Raw genomic sequence first — 23,312 nt, 5'->3', positions numbered from 1 at the left:
TGATATTCTTTGATGCATCCTCTGAGTTGACGACCTTTGCACTCTCCCTCCCCCCAAAGTCGCCTTCAGCCCCAAACCGAAGCTTCTACAAAACGCCGTTATTACGTGTCGTTTCTCTGAGATCAATTGTCTTCACTGTAATTCTTCAGTGGATCAGCCATAGGTCCCTGTTCTTTCATCGCCGCGCTTTTATAGTTGAGTGTTGGAATAGCGACACACGACACATTATCTGCGACAGAACGCCCACCCTCAGTTGACCGCAGCACCCTCTCGCTGACGCGCCGCGCATATTTCGAATACAACCCATTAGGAAGCATTTATGCGCCATATATCGTCCGTGTTAGAGAACTCCTCGCCCTCTTCTACAAGACCCCGAGCCGCACGCCGCAACGCGACCCTTCAGCGAACTTTCGGACGCGCCTGGTTGGAGTGAACCTGAATCTTCCACTTTCTTTCTCTCCCCCACCCCTACGCCGGTATGATGAACAGTCGTCATCTGCCGGCAGGGCAAGGCATGCCGCCAGATGTCGGGAGGCGGCGACCTTATAATAATCATAGCCACAACAGTCACAACCATAATCACCAAGGCCAACACCAACATCAACACCAGCAATACCCTCCCCCAAACCAAATGTACAATGCGAATGCGTACATGCACCCATACAACCCGAATTTCTACCCACAACCTCAGCAGATCCCTCCGCAATACCACGCCCCTGCTCTTCCTCATCAACATCAACATCAACATCAACACCAATACAACCCATATCCTCCCTATATCCGATCTCCTCCACCTCCAATGCAGCATTATGCTCATCCCCCAATGCCCCAGCCTCAGCAATCCTATGCTCCCCCACCTCATCCAGCTCCTCGACCTCAGCAATCGCCGTCGGTCTCAACGCCCTATAGCCTCCCACCTCCGCAAACCCCATCTTCCACCCGGTCGTCTCATACCGTCCCAGGTCCGATGACACCCCCAACCCCACACACAACATTGAGCGTTGCACCATCCCCTCCTCAAGAGCCCCCGCTAGAAACCTTTAGAGCTCCGGTGAGTCTCTTATTTCCCACAATCCCTTGAACATGGCAATTGCTAATAGTAGATCAGCTTCCATGGCTTTCAAGACCCGACCTTCCTTGGCCAGCGAGACGGGCGCGCAGAAAACGAAGACAAACCCCAGAGCTCTCAGCAGAACCTGTCGAACTTCCTAGTATTCAGCAAGGTGCACGCCCTGAGGACGAGAATGAAACCGAAGAATCCGCCCCAGCAGCAGCAGCCCGGCCCGAGACACCCTTGACCAGCCACCCCCACTCGGAGGCAACAAATTCGACTAATCCTACTACGCCCTCTTCAATAAACAATGCTTCCATTCTAGCTGCAGGAGATACCACACCAGTAGCACCAAAGCCTTCGCAAAAACCTAGAGCCCCAGCTGTACCAGTAGTTCCCGCATTACCAAAAACCGCTCCTCGAGATATCCCCAAGCAAACCCCCGAGCAGCCTAGAGAGGAAGCACAATTACAAACAATTACTCCAGGTGCCGGCGACGATGAGAGCAAGACTACTGACTCCATTGAGCAGACGCTAACCGATGATGTTGCAATCACGCCTCCGCCAAAGGCTTGGACAACCCCGAAGCTCTGGACAGGTCTTTTCAATGATGGTGCACCAGCTCATACTTCTGCCACAGTTGAATCTGGTCTCGCAAGTGTCACCAGCTTTTCTAAAACGAATGCCGAATCTGTGGCGGAGGCGCTCAGGTCCTATAGCCCCTCATCAAGCGACTCGAAAGTAGCCTTTTTAAAACCCCGCGGCCTCATTAATACCGGTAATATGTGCTATATGAATTCTGTAAGCCCCCCCCCCCCCGCGTCTATATTTGACAAAGTCCATGCTAATACGATATAGGTTCTACAAGTCCTCATCTCATGTGCTCCGTTCTATACCTTCCTCGACCAAGTTTCTAATCGGGCAGCCTATAGCTTCAAAAGCGAAACTCCATTGATTGATGCAATGTAAGTAGCCCCTCTCTCATTTGGCACTACAGGCTGACCCAAACCAAGGATCATGTTCATGAGAGAATATCCTGTTATCGACTCTGCTCCATCCGTTGAGAAACTTCGGATGCGGTTGAAGGATGGTGAACTAGAGGAGTATGGCGAACCTTTCACGCCAGATTTTATTTACGATGTCATCAAAGCCCTACCGAGATTCTCAAGCATGCGGGTAAGTGTTAACTGCCATTGTTCGTCATCCAGAGTGCTAATTCCTTGTAGCGTGGCCACCAGCAAGACGCCGAAGAATTTCTAGGATTTTTACTTGAAGGGCTCCATGATGAGTGTGTCCAGGTGATGAAGGCAAGCGCTTCAAGCACAACATCGGCCATTGCCACGCCCACCAATGGCCCTTCATCCCCAGCCAGCGAGGTTGCTCATACCACCGAAACTCTCCCGGAGAAAGATAATGGTTGGCTGGAAGTTGGACCAAAGCAGAAGGCGGCCGTTACTCGCTCATCCGGAACTATCATCACTGGTTCTCCCATTACTAAGATTTTTGGAGGAAGCTTAAGATCAGAATTACGAGTTCCGGGTTTAAAGGACTCAGTTACTCTTGAGCCATACCAGCCCTTACAGCTTGACATTGGAGCCCCGAATGTAAACAATATCGTTGACGCTCTGAAGGGCCTTACACGCTCTGAAGCCCTCCATGGGGATTTCAAGTCTCCAAAGGGGCCTAATGTCACTGCGACCAAGCAAGTCTTCATTGAGACTTTGCCATCGGTCCTTATCCTTCACCTCAAACGCTTCCAGTACGACTCCTCTGGCGGTACTCAGAAGATTTGGAAGAACGTCGGATATCCTCTAGAATTGGAGATTCCGAAAGAGGTCTTCCCTCGGCAGAAGCGCAGCGTCTATGCACATAGAGGCCTTCCTAAATACCGCTTGATTGCGGCTGTCTATCACCACGGCAAGAATGCTAGCGGTGGACACTACACTGTTGATGTTAGGAGACAAGATGGGCGGGAATGGATTAGGCTCGATGACACCGTCATCAGGCGGGTGAGGAGCGAAGATGTTGCTGAAGGAGGCAGCGAAGAAGATCCAAAGGTGCTTGCCGCTGCTTTGCAGGAGCATCGCAAAGACAAGCCGTCATCAGGCAATCTGTTCTCCAGCATTGATGACGAGGATGAAGCCACTGGCGAAGAAGGCTGGAAACAGGCGAGCGGCCCGGGAAAGAAGTGGTCGAGCGTGGTGAATGGTGTCTCAACACCGAAATCGAAGAGCGATAAGTCATCGATTAAGGACAACAAGGTTGCATATCTCTTGTTCTATCAAAAGATATGAAGATGGGAGGTGTAGGAGAGGCTGTGACCGGGATACTCGTGAGGGTGGGACATCGATGGCTGCCAATTAACTCCTGCCAGACATTTGTCCTGTGTCTTGGAGCTTCCTTGCTCCGAGATGATTTCAGTGACTTTATGCTTGGCAGCACGCCGGATCAAGGCGAGGTTATTTGCACAGCATTTGACTTCCTTCTATAGGATTGTTGTCAACGTGAGTTAAATGACATGGATATCGTAAGTGGGTTGCAGGAAGAAAGTCGCATCCAAAAAAGACGTGTATTTCACCCTGTAGCAAAGCATTCGATGTATAATAATTAGTTGGTCGTGTTTGCTTTGTTCAAGGGCAAGGCGACCATTGTGATAAAAAATACAAAATCTACCATTACTTAATGACTTTGAGTGACTCGGAATAATAACTTCAATAATAATAAGGAGTCTCCGGCTGTTGATATAATAGAATACCCGCGAAATGAACCTACTCGTATTCGTACCTTTGTTATTAGTGAGCGCGGCGTTGTCTAGTCAGGGACTCAGGGGTTCCAGCGGCTCAGGCCCCTTTGCGCCCCATTGGCGCAATGGCGTATTGTTTATTAACGCACTAACAACACCCCGAGGCAGCGGAGCCACAAACCAAAGACAGCGCTTTAGTCGCGCTCAAATAACCAAATACTCTGTTGTCCCCCCCAACCGAATACACACCACACATCGTCAACCTCGTCGGTCGCCAGATGTGAATACGCACCGCAGCGCCATGTGTATTTAGTACTGTGCTCTATATATTCCTTCCACTCTTTATGCTGTATGAGTTTACTCGCGCGCACGACCAATTGCATCGTTAAAAATCTGTCCTGTTACCATGTCTGAACGATATTCGTTGCGGCAAACGCCCAAGTAAATACGCCCTCCCTCACAAAAGGTGTCCTGTTTTATTTGTACACGTACTAATACTGCTTAATTGCACAGGAAGACTGAACATCTGGGTCTTGTCCAGACTCCAGGGACGCGAAGATCATCTCGTCGCCGGGCTCCAATATCCGACTCGGACGAAGCGAACGACTCTTCATCTGCGGCAGATACCTCCTTTAGGTCATCCGGCAGCGCTGCTGAAAAGGTGTCGCCGAATGTGTCAGCGACGAATGGTGCATCCGTTGAAGGGCATACTGGCAACGGACATGCAAATGGCAAGGTGAACGGCACGGCCAATGGTTCTGCAAAGACCAACGGAACCGCGCCTAAAGCGCCCAAAGACCGCGTGGTCGATGGTTGGGAGCCAGGGAAGGATCCAAAGATCGACTATTCACCGCATTTCGACTTCGGAGGCTCCTGGGGAGTCGGTACCATGATGATTGCATTTCCTTTGCTCATGTATTACATGTGGATTGGTGCAACATTCTACGACGGCAAGTTCCCAACGCCAGATCCTGGAATGAGCATTGCCGACTTCCTCCAACATCTGGGAAATATAATTTACGAACATGCTTTCCCTTCGGTGCGTGCCTGGACCATCTACTGGACCTTCTTTATATTTGAGGGTGCCGCTTATTGCATTCTCCCTGGAGTATATACGTATGGGAAACCGCTGCCCTGGGCAGGTGGCAAGCAGATGAAGTACTTCTGCAATGGAGTCTGGGCCTTCTACACCACCATCGTCCTGGCAGCGACACTGCACTACTTCAATATCTTCAAGCTATATACCATCATCGATCTATTCGGGCCTCTATTGTCTGTAGCAATCTGCTCTGGGTTTATAGTATCCATCATTGCCTATTTTTCCGCGATCGCCCGAGGAGCCCAGCATCGTATGACGGGGTATTTCGTCTATGATTTCTTCATGGGCGCTGAGTTGAATCCTCGTATGTTCGGTATTCTAGATTTCAAGATGTTCTTCGAGGTTCGCCTCCCATGGTTCATCCTCTTCGGTCTGTCTTGTGGGACTGCTGCTCGACAGTATGAGCAATATGGATATATTTCCCCTCAAGTTTGGTTCTTGGTCATGGCGCATTTCCTATATGTCAATGCTTGTGCGAAGGGCGAAGAACTCATCGTCACAACCTGGTAAGACCCGTCCTTATATTCCCGTCCACCGCCCAAGCATCAACTGACGCTTAAATAAAGGGATATGTACTACGAAAAATGGGGCTTCATGCTGATTTTCTGGAACTTGGCTGGCGTTCCTCTCAGCTACTGCCACTGCACTCTCTATCTTGCAAACCATGACCCAGCCACCTACGCCTGGAACCCCTATTTAATGGCAGTGCTCTTCACCTCCTATCTGTTCATGTACTGGATCTGGGATACCACCAACTCACAGAAGAATCGTTTCCGGAACCAAGAACGCGGACAGCTCCTCCAGCGCAAGTCATTCCCCCAACTCCCATGGCAAACCGTCAAGAACCCCCGCACCATCAAAACCAAGACGGGAGACTCGATCCTCGCTGATGGGTGGTACGGATATGCTCGCAAAATCCACTATACCTGTGATCTGTTCTTTGCCATTTCCTGGGGACTGGTTACCGGATTTAATAGCCCCTTCCCATGGTTTTATTCTGTATTCTTTGCTGGTATGATTATCCATCGCGCTTATAGGGATATTCAGAGATGCAAGCTTAAGTATGGGGAGAGCTGGGACGAGTATGAGCGGTTGGTGCCATATCTGTTTATTCCTGTACGTATCCCCCATTCCCCATGCATTCCCCTCCGCTAGTTGTGAAGTGGATTTACTGACTGGATGAAAGTATGTATTCTAATCTCCCCAACTGGCTGGCATGAAGGCCGTCATTTATACAAGGCGGATATAACACAGATACCACAGAACTCCACTGAGGAGAGATTCTAGATTTCGGGGTCAAGTCATGCTATCGATGACATGACAGGATTGATTGTATATGTTTCTTCTGTATATATTCACAAGTCTGCGGCTTCGGCCGTGGAAGCTAAATTCTTTTTAATGTCGGCATTGCTGAGTAGAGTGGCGGCAGCACGGAAGAGACGGCGATAGCTCTAATAGTTAAAAGCCAACGAATTAGGACTTATTTTCTTTAGGTGGGTATCACTCTCGACATAAGTGGGATATTTCTACTGTAGACAATGCATTATTGGGAGTGAGATGCGACTGCCCAGACAGCGGACCGTCTCCATATCCATTTAGTTGCATGCCCAGGTACAGTTACTACGGTAGAATCATTTCGTGCGTTGCCATATCCTGCCATGCCATGCGTACCAAGACCCTTACCAAAGGTTAGTATCTATACTTGTACTTGGCCAAGGGTAGAAGGCCGGTGTGTCGCGGGATCGCCGTCGTGTCACGCAGCAGCGTACGTCACCCTACCAGCTGAGCCCATAACCTGCCAATGTAAATATTGTACGACCACAAGGCTGATGGCAAACCTCGGATCGGCAATAAATGATGGCGAAAAGCACTCATGTACAAGACAATAAGCCGGGGCTGTGCCAAGTTCTGGAGAAAATATAAATACCACGCCTACGGCGAAATTGAATCTAGATTCTGTTGGGAGGCTGACCTTGGCATCGACTTACTGAACCCTCACTCCTACAATACGTTCGTTCATCACAAATCATACCAGTAACACAACACACGAAAATAAAAAGCGTGCTTACCGGGTAAGTTCTTTTTCCATTCACAGGTTCTAGACTCCACAGAAAGGCGAGTGGTTGCTACCGGGGTGAAGTCAGACGTCAGCGGGCGATTCGACGTTTCGCATTGCGCGCGCGCGAGTGGGCGAGTGGGCGCTTCGAGAACCGCGGGATTCCATGATGCGGCGTTGTATATACTGTGTGATCGTCCTACGAACTTTAGCATTTTGTTCTCGACCCCATTCCTTTATTCCTCATCTTCTTCACTGGGCTTTATCTCCTTTGTATTTTCCTTTTTCCAATTTCTACCATTCAAAAAAGCTGGTCTTTTAATTCCATTTGTTTTTCGCTAAACATCAACCTCAAACATGCTCATAAGCACCTTATACCAATCGCTGACTTCCAAGGAGGATCTCTCCAGCGCCAAACCACGCAAATACAGACGTACCAACAGCTTTAATCCCAGCAAGGTTAGAATTCACAATATCCAAGTCAGGCAAATACAAGACGTGGGCGAGGAAGAAAACTACGTGCCCAAACATTTCCATTCGAGGAAATATAAAGACCACGTCTCAATTATCATCATGCATGAGCATGACATGCCTGGAAAAGTGAGGGAGGAGAGGAATTCCCTAGGGAAGGGGACAGGGTTTCCGGAGCCTTTATGTGAAGGTTTGTTGTCCTTTTTGAGTTATTCGTTTATCCCTCGCTTTAGGCTTTGTTTCCTCAAAGGGAATGCCAAGGAGGAGGTTGTTCGACTCGGGTACTAACTCTCATTCCAGATCGCAACACTACACTCCCACACCCCGACGCCGATACATCCCCAAACGCCACAATTGAAGCAAAAGATATCCCGCCCGTCCGAGTCCATTCCCGGCATCGTCTATTTCTCGGCAGACACCAATCGAAGACACGGTCTCATGGCGGAACTCTTAATGTACAGCCGATGGGGCTGTATGACAACATTCAATATGCCGACGGGAGTGTGGAAGAGATTGGTTTGATGGAGGAGAAAAGTCCAGACAAGGAGAGTAAACACGATAGTGTTATTGATGGTGTGGCAAGTGCGAGTGAAGAGACATTAATCAACGCGAAGCACCTAGAGGATAGCGAGCATGATAGCGAAAAAGATAGCGACAGGGATACCGCGAGCCAGCGTGGAGAGAAGAAGAGACGCAGAGTCCTGAGAAAACTGCGCTGGCAGAAATCATGAGAGAGAGGAAACAGAAATCTGAAATTGCTAATATATCAAGAGGGACGGGCAGGACCTGCAATTTTTACAGCGTTGGAGTTTACTGTTGCATATTGGGCGTCAGGGCCACTCGTTTACAAGCTCGTCGAGGCTATTGGCGTCTCACTAGGTCTCTCATAAAAAGGGATCCCAAAAGAATATAACCAAAATAAAATAGCTTAACTTAATAGTCTCTTTCGAGGCAGCTGCTTTCCTGGTGTTATCCGCAAATAAAACAAAATAAACACTCCTTAACTCCCTAACTCCCCCTATAAGTCGTGTAGCTATACGGCCCAAGCAACAGCGGAACATGAAAATGCTCGCCCGGTTTCACCAGAAACGTCAACTCGACCTTCGGGAAGAAGGTCTTCTCAATCCCGAAATAAGCCCCCGTATCAAATTCCAATTTCCACATGCTGCTTCCCTTCGGTAGCGCCGCTTTACCCTGTGCCCCCCAATTCGTTATCATGAACTCGATCGTAATGTCGCCCTCCCCTGTGGCCGCCCGAACTTGGTTGTATAGATCTTCCATGGGGAAGGAGGATTTGTCGAACTGCCAGTTTGCGATGCGACCATCCCTGTTGGTGACGCTGCTAAAGGTGATGTTGGGGTTTTCGCTCCAGGAGAGTTTTACGGCAATGTTTGGTGCGGGGCGGCCGGTGGTTGTGTCGAGGACATGACAGGTTATGGGGTCGCGCTGGGAGGGAGCAGGTGTTGTCATCGTGTCGCTGTTTGTTTTGCTGTGATAATGAATGAGTGGCAAGAAGACGGCGGGAGGGGACGACGTGATGTAATGATGTGGTGTTTGTTGCGCCCGCAGTAGATAGGGCCTTCAAGTGGGATGGATGGAGGGGTAGGTTTCGGTCGAGTACGCTTCGCTGCTCGCCAGAATCAGAATAAGAGTCTTGTGGGTTGATTGATACGGGTTTAAAAATAATCCCAGACTTTACCTAAATATTATAGTCAATTGCGATATTAGCTGTGACTTGGGAGTCGAGAGAAAGGAACGTTAGGGGTCTCCTTCCATTAATATACCAATTTATAGGCAGCTCAGCTGGCAAGTCGGAGCTCGCCGCCTTTTCAGCATTGTGCGCTCTGCTCTAGTTTGGAATGCAACCTACAGATACCTTTTAGCCTTAAGGAAGATATAGATAATATGAACCCTGGTTTTAACAGTTCACGCAGTACCTGAAAGACCGAGTCCCTTTTGTTACTATTAGAAGCGACTGGCCACTCACAGAAGGCCGACGAACCTCGAAGATCATCGCGACGACGACAGCCCGAAAACAAGTCCAAGACCAAAGCTCAAGAACAAGAACACCAAATAAATCGCCCCTCAGAGCACAACCCACCACCTACCATCCACCATACGCCATCCGCACTTCACTCTACATTTCGACGCGCATATATCTATACCGCTAGATACCCCATTTCCATTTTTTGAGCCGGAAAACGCACCATGTCGACCGCCTTAGTAGACGTCGACGTCGACGAGCTCGAACCCACCCTCCAGACCATCCTCGACCAAAAGTCACTGCGATGGATCTTTGTAGGTGGTAAAGGAGGTGTAGGCAAGACCACAACCTCGTGCTCTCTCGCAATCCAACTTGCCAAAGTCCGCCGCTCTGTCCTCCTCATCTCGACAGATCCAGCGCACAATCTCTCCGATGCATTCTCACAGAAGTTTGGCAAGGAGGCTAGGCTTGTGGAAGGCTTCACGAATCTGAGCGCTATGGAGATTGACCCTAATGGGAGCATTCAGGAGCTTATGGGTCAGGCTGAGGAGGGCGAGGGTCCGGCGGCTGGTATGGGAGGCATGATGCAAGATTTGGCTTTCGCAGTAGGCACCACCGAAGTTCGCCTTCATGAGGACAAGGAATGCTAACTATAACTATTCTACAGATCCCTGGTATTGATGAAGCCATGTCCTTCGCAGAGGTTCTAAAACAAGTCAAATCTCTCTCGTACGAAACTATCATATTCGACACCGCCCCTACAGGCCACACACTCCGCTTCCTCCAATTCCCCACCGTCCTTGAGAAAGCCCTAGCCAAAGTCTCACAGCTGTCTTCTCAATTCGGACCAATGTTGAACGGCCTCCTAGGCGCAAACGGCTCCCTCCCCAACGGCCAAAACCTAAACGAGATGATGGAGAAGCTCGAGGGTCTACGAGAAACCATCAGCGAGGTAAACACACAATTCAAGGACGAGAACCTCACAACGTTCATATGCGTCTGCATACCCGAATTCCTCTCTCTCTACGAAACAGAGCGCATGATCCAAGAGCTAGCGAGTTATCACATAGACACGCATTGTATTGTGGTCAACCAACTGCTGTTCCCGAAGGCAGGCAGCGAGTGCGAGCAATGCAATGCTCGGAGAAAGATGCAGAAGAAGTACTTGGCGCAGATTGCCGAGTTGTATGATGATTTTAATGTGGTTAAGATGCCGCTTCTGGTAGAGGAGGTGAGGGGGAAGGAGAGGCTAGAGAAGTTTAGTGAGATGTTGATTAAGCCTTATGTCCCGCCAGCGGGTGGGTTATAGATTTTGACGTTATAGAGGTGTGAGCTTGTCAATACCCAAACCCATTGCAGAAAGCTATAAACTTCTGTGGAAGTTGTGAGAGTGGATTGATCAATGTGACTGCCCCAAGCTTGCGTGATTTACAATTCCCATCCCGTTACATTTCAAACCACTGACGACTGGTATATAATCCCTTCATACTATAAGGATCCTCCACGGGCTCAAGCCCATCATCCTTTTGTTTCCATGATCCCTTCCCCATCAAGCGCGCTTTTACATCCAGAGACTACCTAGGTTCTAGATAAGTTCCAAACACTAACAACAGTCTTCTGGACAATGCCTCATAGTGATATTTGGCTTCGGCTCCTAATGCTAGCTACCCACTCTTTCTCTTAATTCCGTTCCGCGAGCTCCCATTCAGCCTTTAATTTCTACTCCTTGAACTTTAAGGAGATATCAGGGGCTTTTTGCGGAACAGCGTTTGGGAAGTCTCCTTCAGTGTTCCGAGTCCAACATGCTTCTCAGCAATTACTTTGCTAATTCCGAATTATATGGAGTATGTCTGATGTTCCATCCCCCTAAGGTCAGATCCAGATCCATTGCATTTTTAATATGCCCCTGTAGCCGGAGTATACTCTTCACACCCCCTTGGCATCCTTGTCCGCGAAGTATTCTATAAAGCTAGCGTAGGCCACCATAGTCGGCTTTTGCATCGAATAATTCTTGGGTTAGGGGGTGTTGGGTCTACCTTTTCGCTCTTTAACTTATTACAGTAGGCGGATATATATGAGTAAATATATTATCTTCATTAAAGTCCCTTCTCCCCTTTCCCTTACAAAATAGATATAATAGAAGAATTCCGCTTGCCAACCGTTGCTATCCGATCCAACCTACACGAATCTAAAAGAATTCAAAAGCGAAGCCCTCGTATCGAATCTCCGTGAACAAACTAGGACGATGTCAACTCTTGGGATTGAGCAGAATAAAGATCTCAAGCTTGATTTTCCCCATTCATCGATAATGGGCAGAACTCTTGTCTTATAATCACCCAGCGCATCCCGTCCAAGATTTGTCGTCTCCTCATCTCCATTATGCATGGCAAAGTATTTAATTGCACACGCAACTCGGGCCGGTATTGGTTCAGACCAAACCGTCGAAATATCTCTTCAATTGCTTCTACTAGCCCTATTCCACAACATATATGCATAAGAAATAAGTCCGTAGACGAGGCATTAGAATCTGAGGAAATAAATCCACTATAACAGCTTTCGATAATGTCTGCTGCCTTGAGTACAGTCACTTCCCTCAACTCATCCAGTTGTCGTGGCGGTATCCATTCTCGCTCCCTTGTCAAGCTTACAAGGGTCCCTCTTAGGGCCGATTTTTGATCCTCTCTGGTCCAGTCGTATGTGACTAGTACGTGACAACCCCGCCTCACAATGTATTAAATATTACCAATTCAACGTTATTGCAGTGCAGCTGTTCCGATCTCTAAACCTCCTAAAACCAGTCATATTTTGACGTATAAATTAATCCTGCTTTTTGATAAACCTGTATTGCCTTTATAGGAATCTCCGCTGCTTCTAGGTCCAGTGGGGTGTACCCCATTCAGGCTAGGAGACTGCATAGAGAAAATCAACACATTGTGCGATGCGAAGTACTTGATAGCGTTTCCTCGAGTCGAGCACTACGTCTCCTCTTGACCGGCGCAACAGTACCCTCTTCGAGGGATTTGTTAGGTTCCAGCTCTTCTCTCGGGCGTTTCTTTCACCCAACGATGCGTTATCATCCTCGGATAACTTTTGCTTATTGGACTCTATTAATTTCAATTTCCACAATGCCTCGCTATCTTTTATGGCGATGGATCTTACTCTGGTCCGTGGCAGCTTGTTTGGTATCTTTCAGCCAACCTAAGAGGGATGTCTGTGCAATGTTGGCAAAATTCTCTGGCTGCCATTCACCCCCCCCCCCGCTGTCTCACTGGCTTACACAGTTCGTCGAATGCCATAGATAAAAGGCGCGTCTGCAAACAGTCTTCCAGGGCCCGATGGTTGAGCCCGACAAGGTGATGACGGGGGAATAATAGTGGAAATATAATTTCCAGCTTTACGGGGAGCCTTTTGTGTCCACGCGGAGCCACTGAGAGATTAGTTCGGAAGAGGTGCAATAATGGACACGCAGTTCTTATCTGGCGGTAGGAGGCTATGATATCCAGCCGATTCCAAGAAACGTCATAAGATTCTCAGATCAGTCCGACCTGTATGATAGACAAGGATGATCGTGTTTTGTGTGATCCCAGCTGCTTGAAGTTGGGATGCAACTTGATCCGCATTCGATCAATCGATCTTGGGTGATCGGGCAAGGGAAAAGACCTTAGCAGGACTTTTGAATAGTGTGTTTGTATCATCTGGGCTATTTAGAGTAATGTTCGTAGTGTTCCGCCAGGGGTGCGTTTGGCCGGTCTCTGACGGTGAATTCTGCTAGGGGCACAGAAAGTTTGTTGCGGAGCCTCGCGCGGCCTTGACCACCGCGCTTTAGGGTTCTTTTTTAGCTCTACTCCCCTGGAAACAAACTTTCACCCCGCCAAAAGGAGGGGGGTTTGACTCCTCAATAACCTACCTACACGACGGAAACCGGATTGCCAACGCCAACGGTGAAAAGCAGAGAGCCCAGGGATTGAAAGACAAGAGGAGAGGAGAGGAGAGGAGAGGAGAGGAGAACCCGAGAGCCGCCCGACACTGTCGTCCTCTGCTGATAATGTCGCATGGCATCATGGATTCCCCCTTGCCGGATCCGACAATCGACCTTCGCTGGGGTGATTATCGTGGAGGTAGGAGATCATCCTTCATTTGTGACAGCACATGCTTACTTACTCGTTGCAGCCATCCATGAGATATTCGCAGCCAATGCCGAGCGCTTTCCAGATAGGCAATGCGTCATTGAAACCAAGAAGAGCCTACCAGCCGTTCAGCGCACTTTCACATATCGCCAGATCAACGAGAGCTCCAACCAGTTAGCACACCACTTCTTGGCGCATGGGTGCGAAGTGGGAGATGTTGCCATGATATATGCCTATCGAGGGTCCGTTATTTTCTCTGCTTGCTTGCTCGCCACTTGACTGATGGGATATAGGGTAGACCTTGTGGTTGCCTATCTAGGGGCCCTCAAAGCTGGCGCAACTGTCAGTGTGCTTGATCCGCAGTATCCTCCAGAGCGCCAAAAGGTACTGCTGGAAGTTGCGAGCCCTAGATTCCTTGTCTGTATCCAGAAGGCTACTTAGGAATTTGGCAATCTTTCTGACATTGCTATGGACTTTGTCAGCAGTAACCTAAGCATTAAGTCTACCGTTCCGGCACTAGAACTATCCGGTAATGGGGAGCTTAAGGGGGGCATTGTCGACGGCAAAGACTGTCTCGAACCTCAGGTCTCCCGGAGAGAAGAATTTCCCAATGTTCGTATTGGCCCGGATTCGATCCCTACTCTGAGCTTTACGAGCGGATCTGAGGGCAGACCGAAGGGCGTCCAAGGACGCCACTTCTCACTGACTCATTACCTACCTTGGATGGCAGAGAGATTTGGCCTTTCGGAAAAGGACAGGTTCAGCATGCTATCGGGCATTTCTCACGATCCGATCCAAGTAAGCTATTCTCTAATCTAATACCCTTACTCTTGACTATGATGCGAACGGTCTAACAAGTGCGTATAAAGAGAGACATCTTCACCCCGCTCTTCCTAGGCGCCGCATTAGTTATCCCCCCGGCTGATGTGATTGCCTACGAGCTGCTCGCGGAATGGATGAAAGAACACGGCATCACAGTTACCCACCTGACTCCCGCCATGGGCCAGATCCTTGTCGGCGGTGCCACAACTCAATTTCCTGCTCTTCGAAATGCCTTCTTCGTCAGCGATATCTTGACCAAGAAAGATTGCAAGAAGCTGTGCGACCTTGCACCTAATGCTACCGTGATAAATCTATATGGCTCGACCGAGTCGCAGCGTGCAGTCTCGTATTTTGAGGTTCCAAGCAAAGCCGTCGACCCTACGTTTCTAGATCACTTGCCAGATATCATCCCGGTTGGCCAGGGCATGCTGCATGTCCAGCTCTTGGTTGTCGATCGCGAGGACAGGACCAGGCTGTGTGGGGTAGGTGAGCAAGGAGAACTATTCCTTCGAGCAGGGGGCCTCGCAGAGGGGTACCTTGGGGATGACGACAACACGGCGGAACTCAACCGATCTAAGTTTCTTCCCAATTGGTTTGTTGATCCAAGCAAATGGATACAGCAGTATGACCACCAGGTTGCTTCGGGGGCTCATGAGGCCTGGAGGAAGCTCTACAAGGGACCACGAGATCGCCTATATAGAACCGGTGATCTTGGTCGACTCCGTACCGACGGAAGCGTCGAGTGTATAGGCCGAATTGATTCGCAGGTCAAGATTCGCGGCTTTCGAATCGAGCTCGGCGAGATCGACGTATACCTATCGCAATACCAATTTCTGCGCGAAAACGTCACGATAGTTCGACGAGACAAGAACGAGGAGCCGACACTCGTCACGTACTTTGTCCCCGAGACAAAGCGTTGGTTTCAACACCTGCAGGAGAAGGAGGATGGGAAAGATATCGAGCAGAAATTACTCAATGAATCGATGGCTGGAATGCTCAGGCGATTCAAGTCACTGTCCGAAGACTGCAAGAAGTTCCTTGCAACCAAGGTTCCTAAATATGCTGTCCCAAGCATCTTCATTCCTCTGGCTCGAATGCCCTTGAGTATGTTTCACCCTGGTCAAGCAGATCGTACTCTCGAGACTAACAGATAGACTTTAGATCCGAACGGTAAAATAGACAAACCTTTACTTCCTTTCCCGGACGCGGCGGACCTTGCTTTTCTCGCAAAGAGGAGGGCTTCGTCACAGACTGCCAACATGACTGATACCCAAACTCAACTGGCTACGATATGGGCATCCATCCTCCCCAACCGCTCTGCACGGATGTTTGTGCCAGATTCCAATTTCTTCGAGGAAGGTGGTCACTCCATCCTCGCACAGCAGTTGTTTTTCCGTCTCAAGAACGAATGGAAAGATATTAACCTGCCAGTGAGTGTGATATTCCAGTCACAGACCCTCGAGGCCCTTGCCGCAGAGATCGATCGCTCACAAGATCCTATTGGTCTCCGCCTTGATGCGATGCCACTCGCTGGAGACGGAGATGTCGGAGACGAGGCGTACGCAGCAGATGCGAGAGATCTAGTGCATCAATTTCCAGACTCCATCCGAAGTGCAGAAATCGAGCAAGACTACACAGACACGCCGCCCACAGTGTTCCTAACCGGCGCCACCGGCTTCTTAGGCTCATATATCCTCCACGAGCTCCTTGAGGGCCCCAAGAAAGTGCGTGTTATTGCGCACGTGCGAGCCAAGGACGCAGCGGCAAGTCTCGCTCGGCTCGAGACCATCACTAAGACTTATTGCCTATGGCCCCCAAGCTGGATATCTACATCCAGGCTCGAAGTCGTGGTCGGGGATATCTCCAAGCCACAGCTCGGTCTATCCGAGAACGTCTGGAACCGCCTCTTGAACGAAGTTGACATTGTCATCCACAACGGCGCCCAAGTTAACTGGATGCTTCCGTACTCCAGCTTGCGTGCGACCAATGTTCTGAGTACCCTGGCATGCATCCAACTCTGCGCCACAGGAAAGCCCAAGCGACTGGCATTTGTCAGCTCAACCTCGACTCTAGATAACGAGCACTACGTCCAGCTCTCCTCAAAGGCCGGGGCTGCTGTGCTGGAGACGGACGACTTGGAGGGCAGTCGCAAGGGCCTTGGCACAGGGTATGGGCAGTCTAAGTGGGCGAGCGAGTTTGTCCTACGCGAGGCTGGACGGCGGGGCCTTGTAGGCGCCATTATTCGCTCAGGATATGTTATGGGGGATCCGGAATCCGGAATTTCAGTTACAGACGATTTTCTAGTCCGGCTGTGGAAAGGATGCTTGCAGGTGGGAGCGCGTCCCAGCATTGCAAACAGGATCAACGCCGTCCCTGTCACGCAGGTCAGTCGCATCGTCGTTGCTGCGGCGTTTCATCTCCCAGCTGCTATCGGGCAGTCCCTAGGCGTGGCCCAGGTTACCAGCCATCCATGCCTGACGTTTGACGAGTGGGTTGGTGTTCTTGAGGTGTATGGGTATCTCGTGCCAATGGTGTCGTACCAGGAGTGGTGCACTAAGGTCAAGGAATACGTAAGTGACAACACCAAGGAGGAGCATGCTCTGCTTCCATTGTTCCACTTCGTGGTGGGAGACTTGCCTGCGAATACCATAGCCCCAGAGCTGGACGATGTCAATGCAGCAGCAGCGCTCAAGGCATATGATAAAGACACAGTCAAGGATCCATTAGCTGCAAATGCTATAGATGTGAAGACTCTTGGCATGTACTTAGCGTACCTTGCTGCAGTTGGCTTCCTGCCTGCGCCGGCAGAGAATGGCGAATGCAAGCTACCTAGGATCGATGAGTCGAGGTTGCAGGCTTTGGGTGCTGGTCGCCTTGGTGGCAGGTCTGCAAGGCCGTGAGAAGTATTGCATCATCTGTTACATATAGCGGTCGGATATTATATATAATTTGAGCATCAGGATATCAATTTGCAGATGGATAGTCTGTCGTTCGGAGCTTATCCAACTTGTAGGTGGATATTTTGATTTAGGGGTGTGTGTTTGGGTCCATGGGATGATAGATTACCTGGGGCTCTCCTTAGGATCTGACACAACTGTATCACTCTCATTCCAGGTATCACCATCGAGTGTCTGGCTACTTCCCAGCTCCCCAAGAACTCGCTCGTTCGATCTTGTAGAAGGCGGCATTTTGACAGAGGTTATATGCGGGCGATGTGTGATGTCGGTCAGGCAGGGTACTAGAAGAAAGCGCTTGTAGAAATGAAAATGACAAAGGGCAGCCACTGGCAGGTGTGAAAGCAACTAGGCAGTAAATATCACTGAATAACAGGTGATTTTCTAGCTAATAGTCAGACGTGCAAAGTATATTATACGAAGATATATTGTTTATCGTCGAAGTTCGAAGGAATAATGATGGTCGTCCCACGAAGGTTGAGAGGTTTAGCATTCAAACATTGCTAGTAAGGGTGTGTGGTGCATAAGAAGCCCAAGAGCAGGACACTTGTTGGTTGCAAATCCCCTAGCACTTTAATTGATAGGAGATGCTACGCTATAATCACCCTACCTAATGATAGCGGATTTTGGAAACTTATCTCCAACTACCAGTTACACAACAAAGTACAAAGTACTCCCTTCTTGAACCAACATTTGAACCAACATTTGTACTATATAGGCGAGAACCCTACTTGACTTCACCGCAGAGCATGCGCGTCAGCAAGTATAGTGAACGCAGATATACACCCACTCATTACACTGACATATCAATACTTCAACTGCCATGGTTCTCAATCTCCATGTCCTCTACACGTACTCTGATAATTATAACTTCGGTTACTACTTTAGTTTTCTATTACTGCACAGCTTTTCATCTAACACTACCTAGATATCATTCTAGCCACCTGCACGCCTATGAATGCAATCACAACAAGCCCCAATGGGCACCTGCATGATGTTGACTGCAACCGCACGACTTCTTGTTCAGCTACGACATCATGCGTGGCTTAGAGCGGCTGGAATCATACGTATTGGCGTGCCAGGAGCGCGGGAGCTATTGAGCGCTGCTTTCCCCAGGAAGTCTGATATCGTGGACGTTGAATCGTTGGACAATCACAAAGTCATACCTGCTTGAATAGGCTGCTTCGTATGCCATCTAAGATTATTCTCCTCTTCTCATTCTATTGCTGCATCTCTCAAATACGCGTCGATGTCTGGTTCCCAGCGTCGGCAGGAGCGGCAACTTACCCCTTCTGATGGGTTTCGCCCAGCTTCAAATAGCGCACGAAATCGGCGACCAAAAGTAGTACTCGAACAGTTAGGCGAGGGCTGCATTGTTTGGCTTCCTACCAAAGACGAGAACGATGATGGAACGATTAAATGCATTAAGGAGCGTTGTTGCGAGAATAAGGAGCTCCACAGCGAAGGCTACGGCCACCCGATACTGGTTTTGAAAATTAAGCAACATGGGATATGTTCCTTTGCGGAAGTAGGTCCTTTCGAAGCATTACCAAGGTCGGTCGAGTGAACAATAACAAACCACAGGTTACTTCGAAACAAACAAGATACAGAGTGCCAATAATGCAAGACTCTCCAGCCGATCCTGAAGCCCCTGTCACGTGGCAGCTATATCTCGAGAAGGGAAAAATGGACTGCAAGTCATACATCAAAACCGAGCATATATTCGACGTATCGGTCGCGCTACTCCGCACCTGCAGTTTCCGCTGGACAAGCAAGCCGTCCGACATACGCCTCACCCATAAAAGCTACCAGTATCTTGCGAAGAAAGTTGGTCTCGAAGGATATAAAACTTGGGTTTCAACCACATTGCTTGACAGGGGCCAGGGAGGATATAGAGTTGATTATCAGCAAATTTCGCAAATTCAGCAGAGAATGGACGCTTCTGTAGGTGCCGATCCCCAGGCTTGTATGCATAATAGGAATGCAGCTCCATTACCTTTATTGCAAAGATCAGCCACGGTTAGAATTCCCACCGTCTCAGTAGCTAATAGCACATGGGCAACCCGGCCAAATGCGCGACCACCACGACCACCTACGGCAAACATGTCATCCTGGCAAACGGAGCGTGAAAGACGGGCGCATCAGAGGCCACAGAATGGCGCCGACTGGGAGGATTTGGAATCAGATCGAGCTAGGTGGCCTTCAGATGACAGCGATGGTGATGGTTCGCTATCATGGGGATATCTACTTCTGGGTGTTGGAATGGTTGGGTTTGGAACGGTTGTATACCTTTTTAGATGGACCATATGGAGATGGCTTAGTAGTTGAGGAAGGGGTTTACAACTGCCTTATTTAGGGTGTGTTAAGAGGTAGTGGGTTTCAGAGGTAGGATTTGATTCTGATCACTCAGAATACGTCTTCAGGACACTTGCAAGTTTGCTGGTAGATCAATGGAAGGTAACTCTCCAATTCGTTCTGGGGTCAAGGAAGCATGAGGGGTTCTCCGAAAGGAATATATCTCCCAAGGGAAACATACTACAATCGACCGAGAACCGCTAACCGACAGGTTCGAATTGTTCATGATTGCGACGTTAGGGAGACCTCATGAAGCCAGAATTCGTCGAGTCATTAACCTTTTTTCATCGATGTCATTTCGATTTCCCCCAGCCCATGTGACGAAGGTTCGGATGTTAAGAATGGGGAAGTTTAGACAGCTTAGGATGGTCTCATTCTCCCCTCCTACTCATCAACTCATCAAGGTTGGGACTCGGGGTGACGTTCCTATTGTCTTCATGTAGTACTCACGAGTGAGAATCAGTTGCATTTCGTCGCCAAACTAGATTAAAGTAGTGTCACAGGTAGATTGGTAAACGAGGCGTGTTAGAATCAACGTTGAGCTTGTAGTGGTAAAGTTTCCGCGAAGCTCTATATTATATATACTTAACAGATTCTCTCCTCTTTGTTTCAGGATATTATCTAGTAGCCTTTGTCGTCCGAGATAACTTTTATAAGATCTAAAACACCTCTGACTACTTCGACAAATCTCTAATAGGCTAGCTAAATCTACTCAGGGAGGTAATGGTAGCATTCGCGTAGCAAAGGGTATACGCCGCTCTCACTATGCGCGGTCTCTACTCTTAATCGCCGTCGTCGACTAGTTGCGTGGAAATATTCACGGACAAAGTTATAGCCGTTCTGTCACTCCTAGTCAAACCATCGCTTTACCCAAACCCTCGAAACAACCTCGTCGATCTCGGCACGTCTGCCGTCTCCTTATAGGACAACGCCCAAACCGACGAGCGCGAATTCAGAGTATACCCTACTACCGACCTAGCAAGTTTTGAAGGGTCGCATAGGGTTATTCTCGGATAGCTGACACTCGCCCTATCAATCCTCCTAGGACGTGGGTAGATTCTGAGCCGGAGATGCAAGTTCAAGAGACTGATATACACCCCGGGGTGGGAATAGCAGAATGGTCAGCACTGGTATTAGAAGGGGCGGAGGAGGAAGAAGATAGGAGAGAGAAGCAGGAGAGGGAATGGGTCGAGGAGAAGAGGAGAGTATTGGAAGAGAATTTGAAGAAGTTGGACATCCCGGGCCATAAGCGGAGAATATCGCAGCGTCGGAGGGAATCGATGACAAGTCCAAGCGCGGCGTGCATGAAGGAAGGTGGACAGAAGATACCTGAAAGGGGGGATTAAGATGGGAGGCAAGGGAACGTGGCTCACGGTGGATGCAGCTATACGTGGTGGTCTACGCTTCCCATCGCCATTCCATTCCCCATATGAGCGCGGGAGAAAAACGAGTTGGTTGCGCAAAGGCTGGGGATGGAGGAAAGTACCGTAAAACAACCAAGTATCAAGCCTACTATTTAATCCCGACTTTTTCCTGTTGTACCAAAGTACCTCGAAAATCGCACGGGAGGAAGCAAAGTGATTGGCATGCAATGAATGTATCCAAGAGCAGCCACAGAGTATCGGAAGCCTCATGACTTCGCATGCCGCTCTTGGCAATAGAAACCTTCCCCCTTTTTCACTGTAATTAGTACCATGACTTCAGCCGCATTCGGTGAGGCTTTTCAGCCCTGTGGGTTGTAGATATAAGTGTATTGATTCCCCGTTCTCTTCTCACGAATCTCCAAAGCATTGGCAGCAACACACCTCAGCTCACAATATAACGATGAACGACCGACACGCGCTTGTCTGGACGCGCAGCCCGGTGGTCGTCCCAGACCCCCCTTCCAACACCACTCGCTCCTACATTCCAACACCCCTAGGGAAACTCGAGATCCTCTCTGCTCAACCTTCACCGTCCTCTCCTTCATCGCCCAGGAAGAAAGCAATCCTCTTCCAACACGGCGGTTTCGGACACGCCTCCGTCTGGGACAACTACCTCACCTACTTTAGCAAACTTGGTTACCCCTGCTACGCGCTCTCACTTCGCGGTCATGGGGCTTCCTGGAAACCTAGCTACTTGCGAATGGTATGGGGATACGGAAAACGTGATTTTGCACAAGATCTAGGTCATGCGCTCACTTGGGTTTCTGGTGTTGAGACCGGTTTAAGAGGAGGAAATTTCAGCTCCGAAGATCTGGTATTGATAGGACATTCAGCTGGGGGTGGATTGTCACAGTACTTTTTGAGCCAAGGAATGGGGGAGGTGGGCGCTTTGGTGATTTGCGCAGGATTCCCTAACTTTGGAGGGTAAGTTTACTTTCTTCTATTCTGACCACGTTTCAAAACTGAGGACGTCTAGTCTGGGGGTGTACTGGAACTGGTTCAAAAACGACCCCTGGTTCGCCCCTCGCTATTATATACGTGACTTTTGGCATTCCCGCTCTCCACTCTCTTCTACAACGCTTGTTCACCGAGCATTCTTTTCACCCGAGTTCCCTAGAGAGGAAGTCAAGAAGTGGGAGCTATACATACCGGAGTACGAGAGTATGCTATGGCCTCTCGGCATGATGCTCCCGTTTGTGAACGTGTGGAATGTTGTGAAGAATATTACTGGCTGGGGAAAGAGTAAAAGGTTGATGGTCCTCGCTGGCGAGAAGGATACTTTGATGGGCGTGACTTTGATGCAGCAGATGGCGGGGATTTATCGGAAAACTGCCGCAAAAACTCTGAAATCAAGGGATCAGGGGAAGGTCGATGATGGATGGGCTGATGTGGATAATATTGAGTTTGATGTTGTCAGCAACGCAGGGCATCATATTCAGAATGACCTTACTTGGGAGGAAGGCGCGGAGAAGATTCTGGGTTTCTTGGGTCAGCTATAACGAAATCTCAGGCTGCTTGTAAAGTAGGAATCGAAGTTTACCGGAATTAGAGCTTTACTAGCTCGAGTCTCTGTACTATTAGGAATGAATATCTCCTCTTGGTAGACATAAAAAATAAATTATATTTTAATCTCTATAAGTTGTAACTTCAATAGTAGGATATTCAATGAATGTTAGTTTATGTAATAAACTAAAACTATAAATCAATTAGAGCTCTTGTTCTACGGCGGTATATGTTGTCTAAATTATATACGGAGGATATCTGATAGTGCTGATCTAGTCATATCGCCGAGGGTTACTTCTTGCAGCAGCATATGGACTGGCCCAAGGTGCAAGATTGCATTATATCAAACCCACCGGCGCCAGCCTGTTGGCAATACTATTCACACTTTTCAGACCAGTGCCAAGCACACTCGCTGGCGTGCAGCAAGTTCTATCCGTGTTTATTACTAAAATCTCATCCGGACCTACACACTGGCATGCTTCAATTTCAGCCGTGTGCCGGCTTGGAAGTAGCACTACGTGCTAGGGACCAGGTACCTTCCCCCAGTAAATGCAACGTTGGGATACTCGACAACCGTCGCGGGTCTCTGTTGTGGGGGAATGGTGGCTTTAATTCCCGACAGCTTGGAATCGAATGTTCATGAAAGGGTGCAATGAGCAGATCATGTAGTGATAAGCTAAAGTTGACCTATCTAAATAGAAACATACCTATTGTACCCCGTTT

The 23,312-nt window shown here is 49.0% G+C and overlaps 8 protein-coding genes across 8 annotated transcripts; 7 read left to right on the top strand and 1 right to left on the bottom strand.

Moving 5' to 3' along the window:
• Window positions 1-631: 631 nt before the first annotated feature.
• On the top strand, window positions 632-3,345 carry BP5553_05121 (Uncharacterized protein; the record flags this gene model as incomplete). Its single annotated transcript, XM_032013744.1, has 5 exons — window positions 632-1,051; window positions 1,109-1,852; window positions 1,910-2,016; window positions 2,065-2,227; window positions 2,278-3,345. The coding sequence occupies 5 exons, from the start codon at window positions 632-634 to the stop codon at window positions 3,343-3,345; spliced, it is 2,502 nt and encodes an 833-aa protein (XP_031870344.1).
• An 855-nt stretch (window positions 3,346-4,200) lies between these two features.
• On the top strand, window positions 4,201-6,048 carry BP5553_05120 (Uncharacterized protein; the record flags this gene model as incomplete). The annotated part of the gene is made up of 3 exons (XM_032013743.1): window positions 4,201-4,235; window positions 4,308-5,399; window positions 5,460-6,048. The coding sequence occupies 3 exons, from the start codon at window positions 4,201-4,203 to the stop codon at window positions 6,046-6,048; spliced, it is 1,716 nt and encodes a 571-aa protein (XP_031870343.1).
• Window positions 6,049-7,306: 1,258 nt separating this feature from the next.
• BP5553_05119 (uncharacterized protein) lies at window positions 7,307-8,151 on the top strand (the record flags this gene model as incomplete). The annotated part of the gene is made up of 2 exons (XM_032013742.1): window positions 7,307-7,610; window positions 7,721-8,151. The coding sequence occupies 2 exons, from the start codon at window positions 7,307-7,309 to the stop codon at window positions 8,149-8,151; spliced, it is 735 nt and encodes a 244-aa protein (XP_031870342.1).
• A 277-nt stretch (window positions 8,152-8,428) lies between these two features.
• On the bottom strand, window positions 8,429-8,890 carry BP5553_05118 (5-hydroxyisourate hydrolase; the record flags this gene model as incomplete). Its single annotated transcript, XM_032013741.1, has 1 exon — window positions 8,429-8,890. One exon carries the CDS (start codon window positions 8,888-8,890, stop codon window positions 8,429-8,431), a length of 462 nt encoding a protein of 153 aa, XP_031870341.1.
• A 738-nt stretch (window positions 8,891-9,628) lies between these two features.
• On the top strand, window positions 9,629-10,713 carry BP5553_05117 (ATPase get3; the record flags this gene model as incomplete). The annotated part of the gene is made up of 2 exons (XM_032013740.1): window positions 9,629-10,009; window positions 10,072-10,713. The coding sequence occupies 2 exons, from the start codon at window positions 9,629-9,631 to the stop codon at window positions 10,711-10,713; spliced, it is 1,023 nt and encodes a 340-aa protein (XP_031870340.1).
• Window positions 10,714-13,464: 2,751 nt separating this feature from the next.
• On the top strand, window positions 13,465-17,253 carry BP5553_05116 (L-aminoadipate-semialdehyde dehydrogenase; the record flags this gene model as incomplete). The annotated part of the gene is made up of 6 exons (XM_032013739.1): window positions 13,465-13,522; window positions 13,575-13,773; window positions 13,825-13,915; window positions 13,973-14,329; window positions 14,401-15,457; window positions 15,515-17,253. 6 exons carry the CDS (start codon window positions 13,465-13,467, stop codon window positions 17,251-17,253), a joined length of 3,501 nt encoding a protein of 1,166 aa, XP_031870339.1.
• A 1,303-nt stretch (window positions 17,254-18,556) lies between these two features.
• On the top strand, window positions 18,557-19,635 carry BP5553_05115 (uncharacterized protein; the record flags this gene model as incomplete). The annotated part of the gene is made up of 2 exons (XM_032013738.1): window positions 18,557-18,835; window positions 18,892-19,635. The coding sequence occupies 2 exons, from the start codon at window positions 18,557-18,559 to the stop codon at window positions 19,633-19,635; spliced, it is 1,023 nt and encodes a 340-aa protein (XP_031870338.1).
• A 1,851-nt stretch (window positions 19,636-21,486) lies between these two features.
• BP5553_05114 (Uncharacterized protein) lies at window positions 21,487-22,585 on the top strand (the record flags this gene model as incomplete). Its single annotated transcript, XM_032013737.1, has 2 exons — window positions 21,487-22,010; window positions 22,063-22,585. The coding sequence occupies 2 exons, from the start codon at window positions 21,487-21,489 to the stop codon at window positions 22,583-22,585; spliced, it is 1,047 nt and encodes a 348-aa protein (XP_031870337.1).
• Between the last annotated feature and the right edge of the window lie 727 nt (window positions 22,586-23,312).

The sequence above is a fragment of the Venustampulla echinocandica genome (genome assembly GCF_003357145.1).
Source record: "Venustampulla echinocandica strain BP 5553 chromosome Unknown scaffold_2, whole genome shotgun sequence".
NCBI lineage: Eukaryota > Fungi > Ascomycota > Leotiomycetes > Helotiales > Pleuroascaceae > Venustampulla > Venustampulla echinocandica.
Note: the sequence above shows the minus strand (reverse complement) of the source record. Positions and strands in the feature narration are given on the sequence as shown.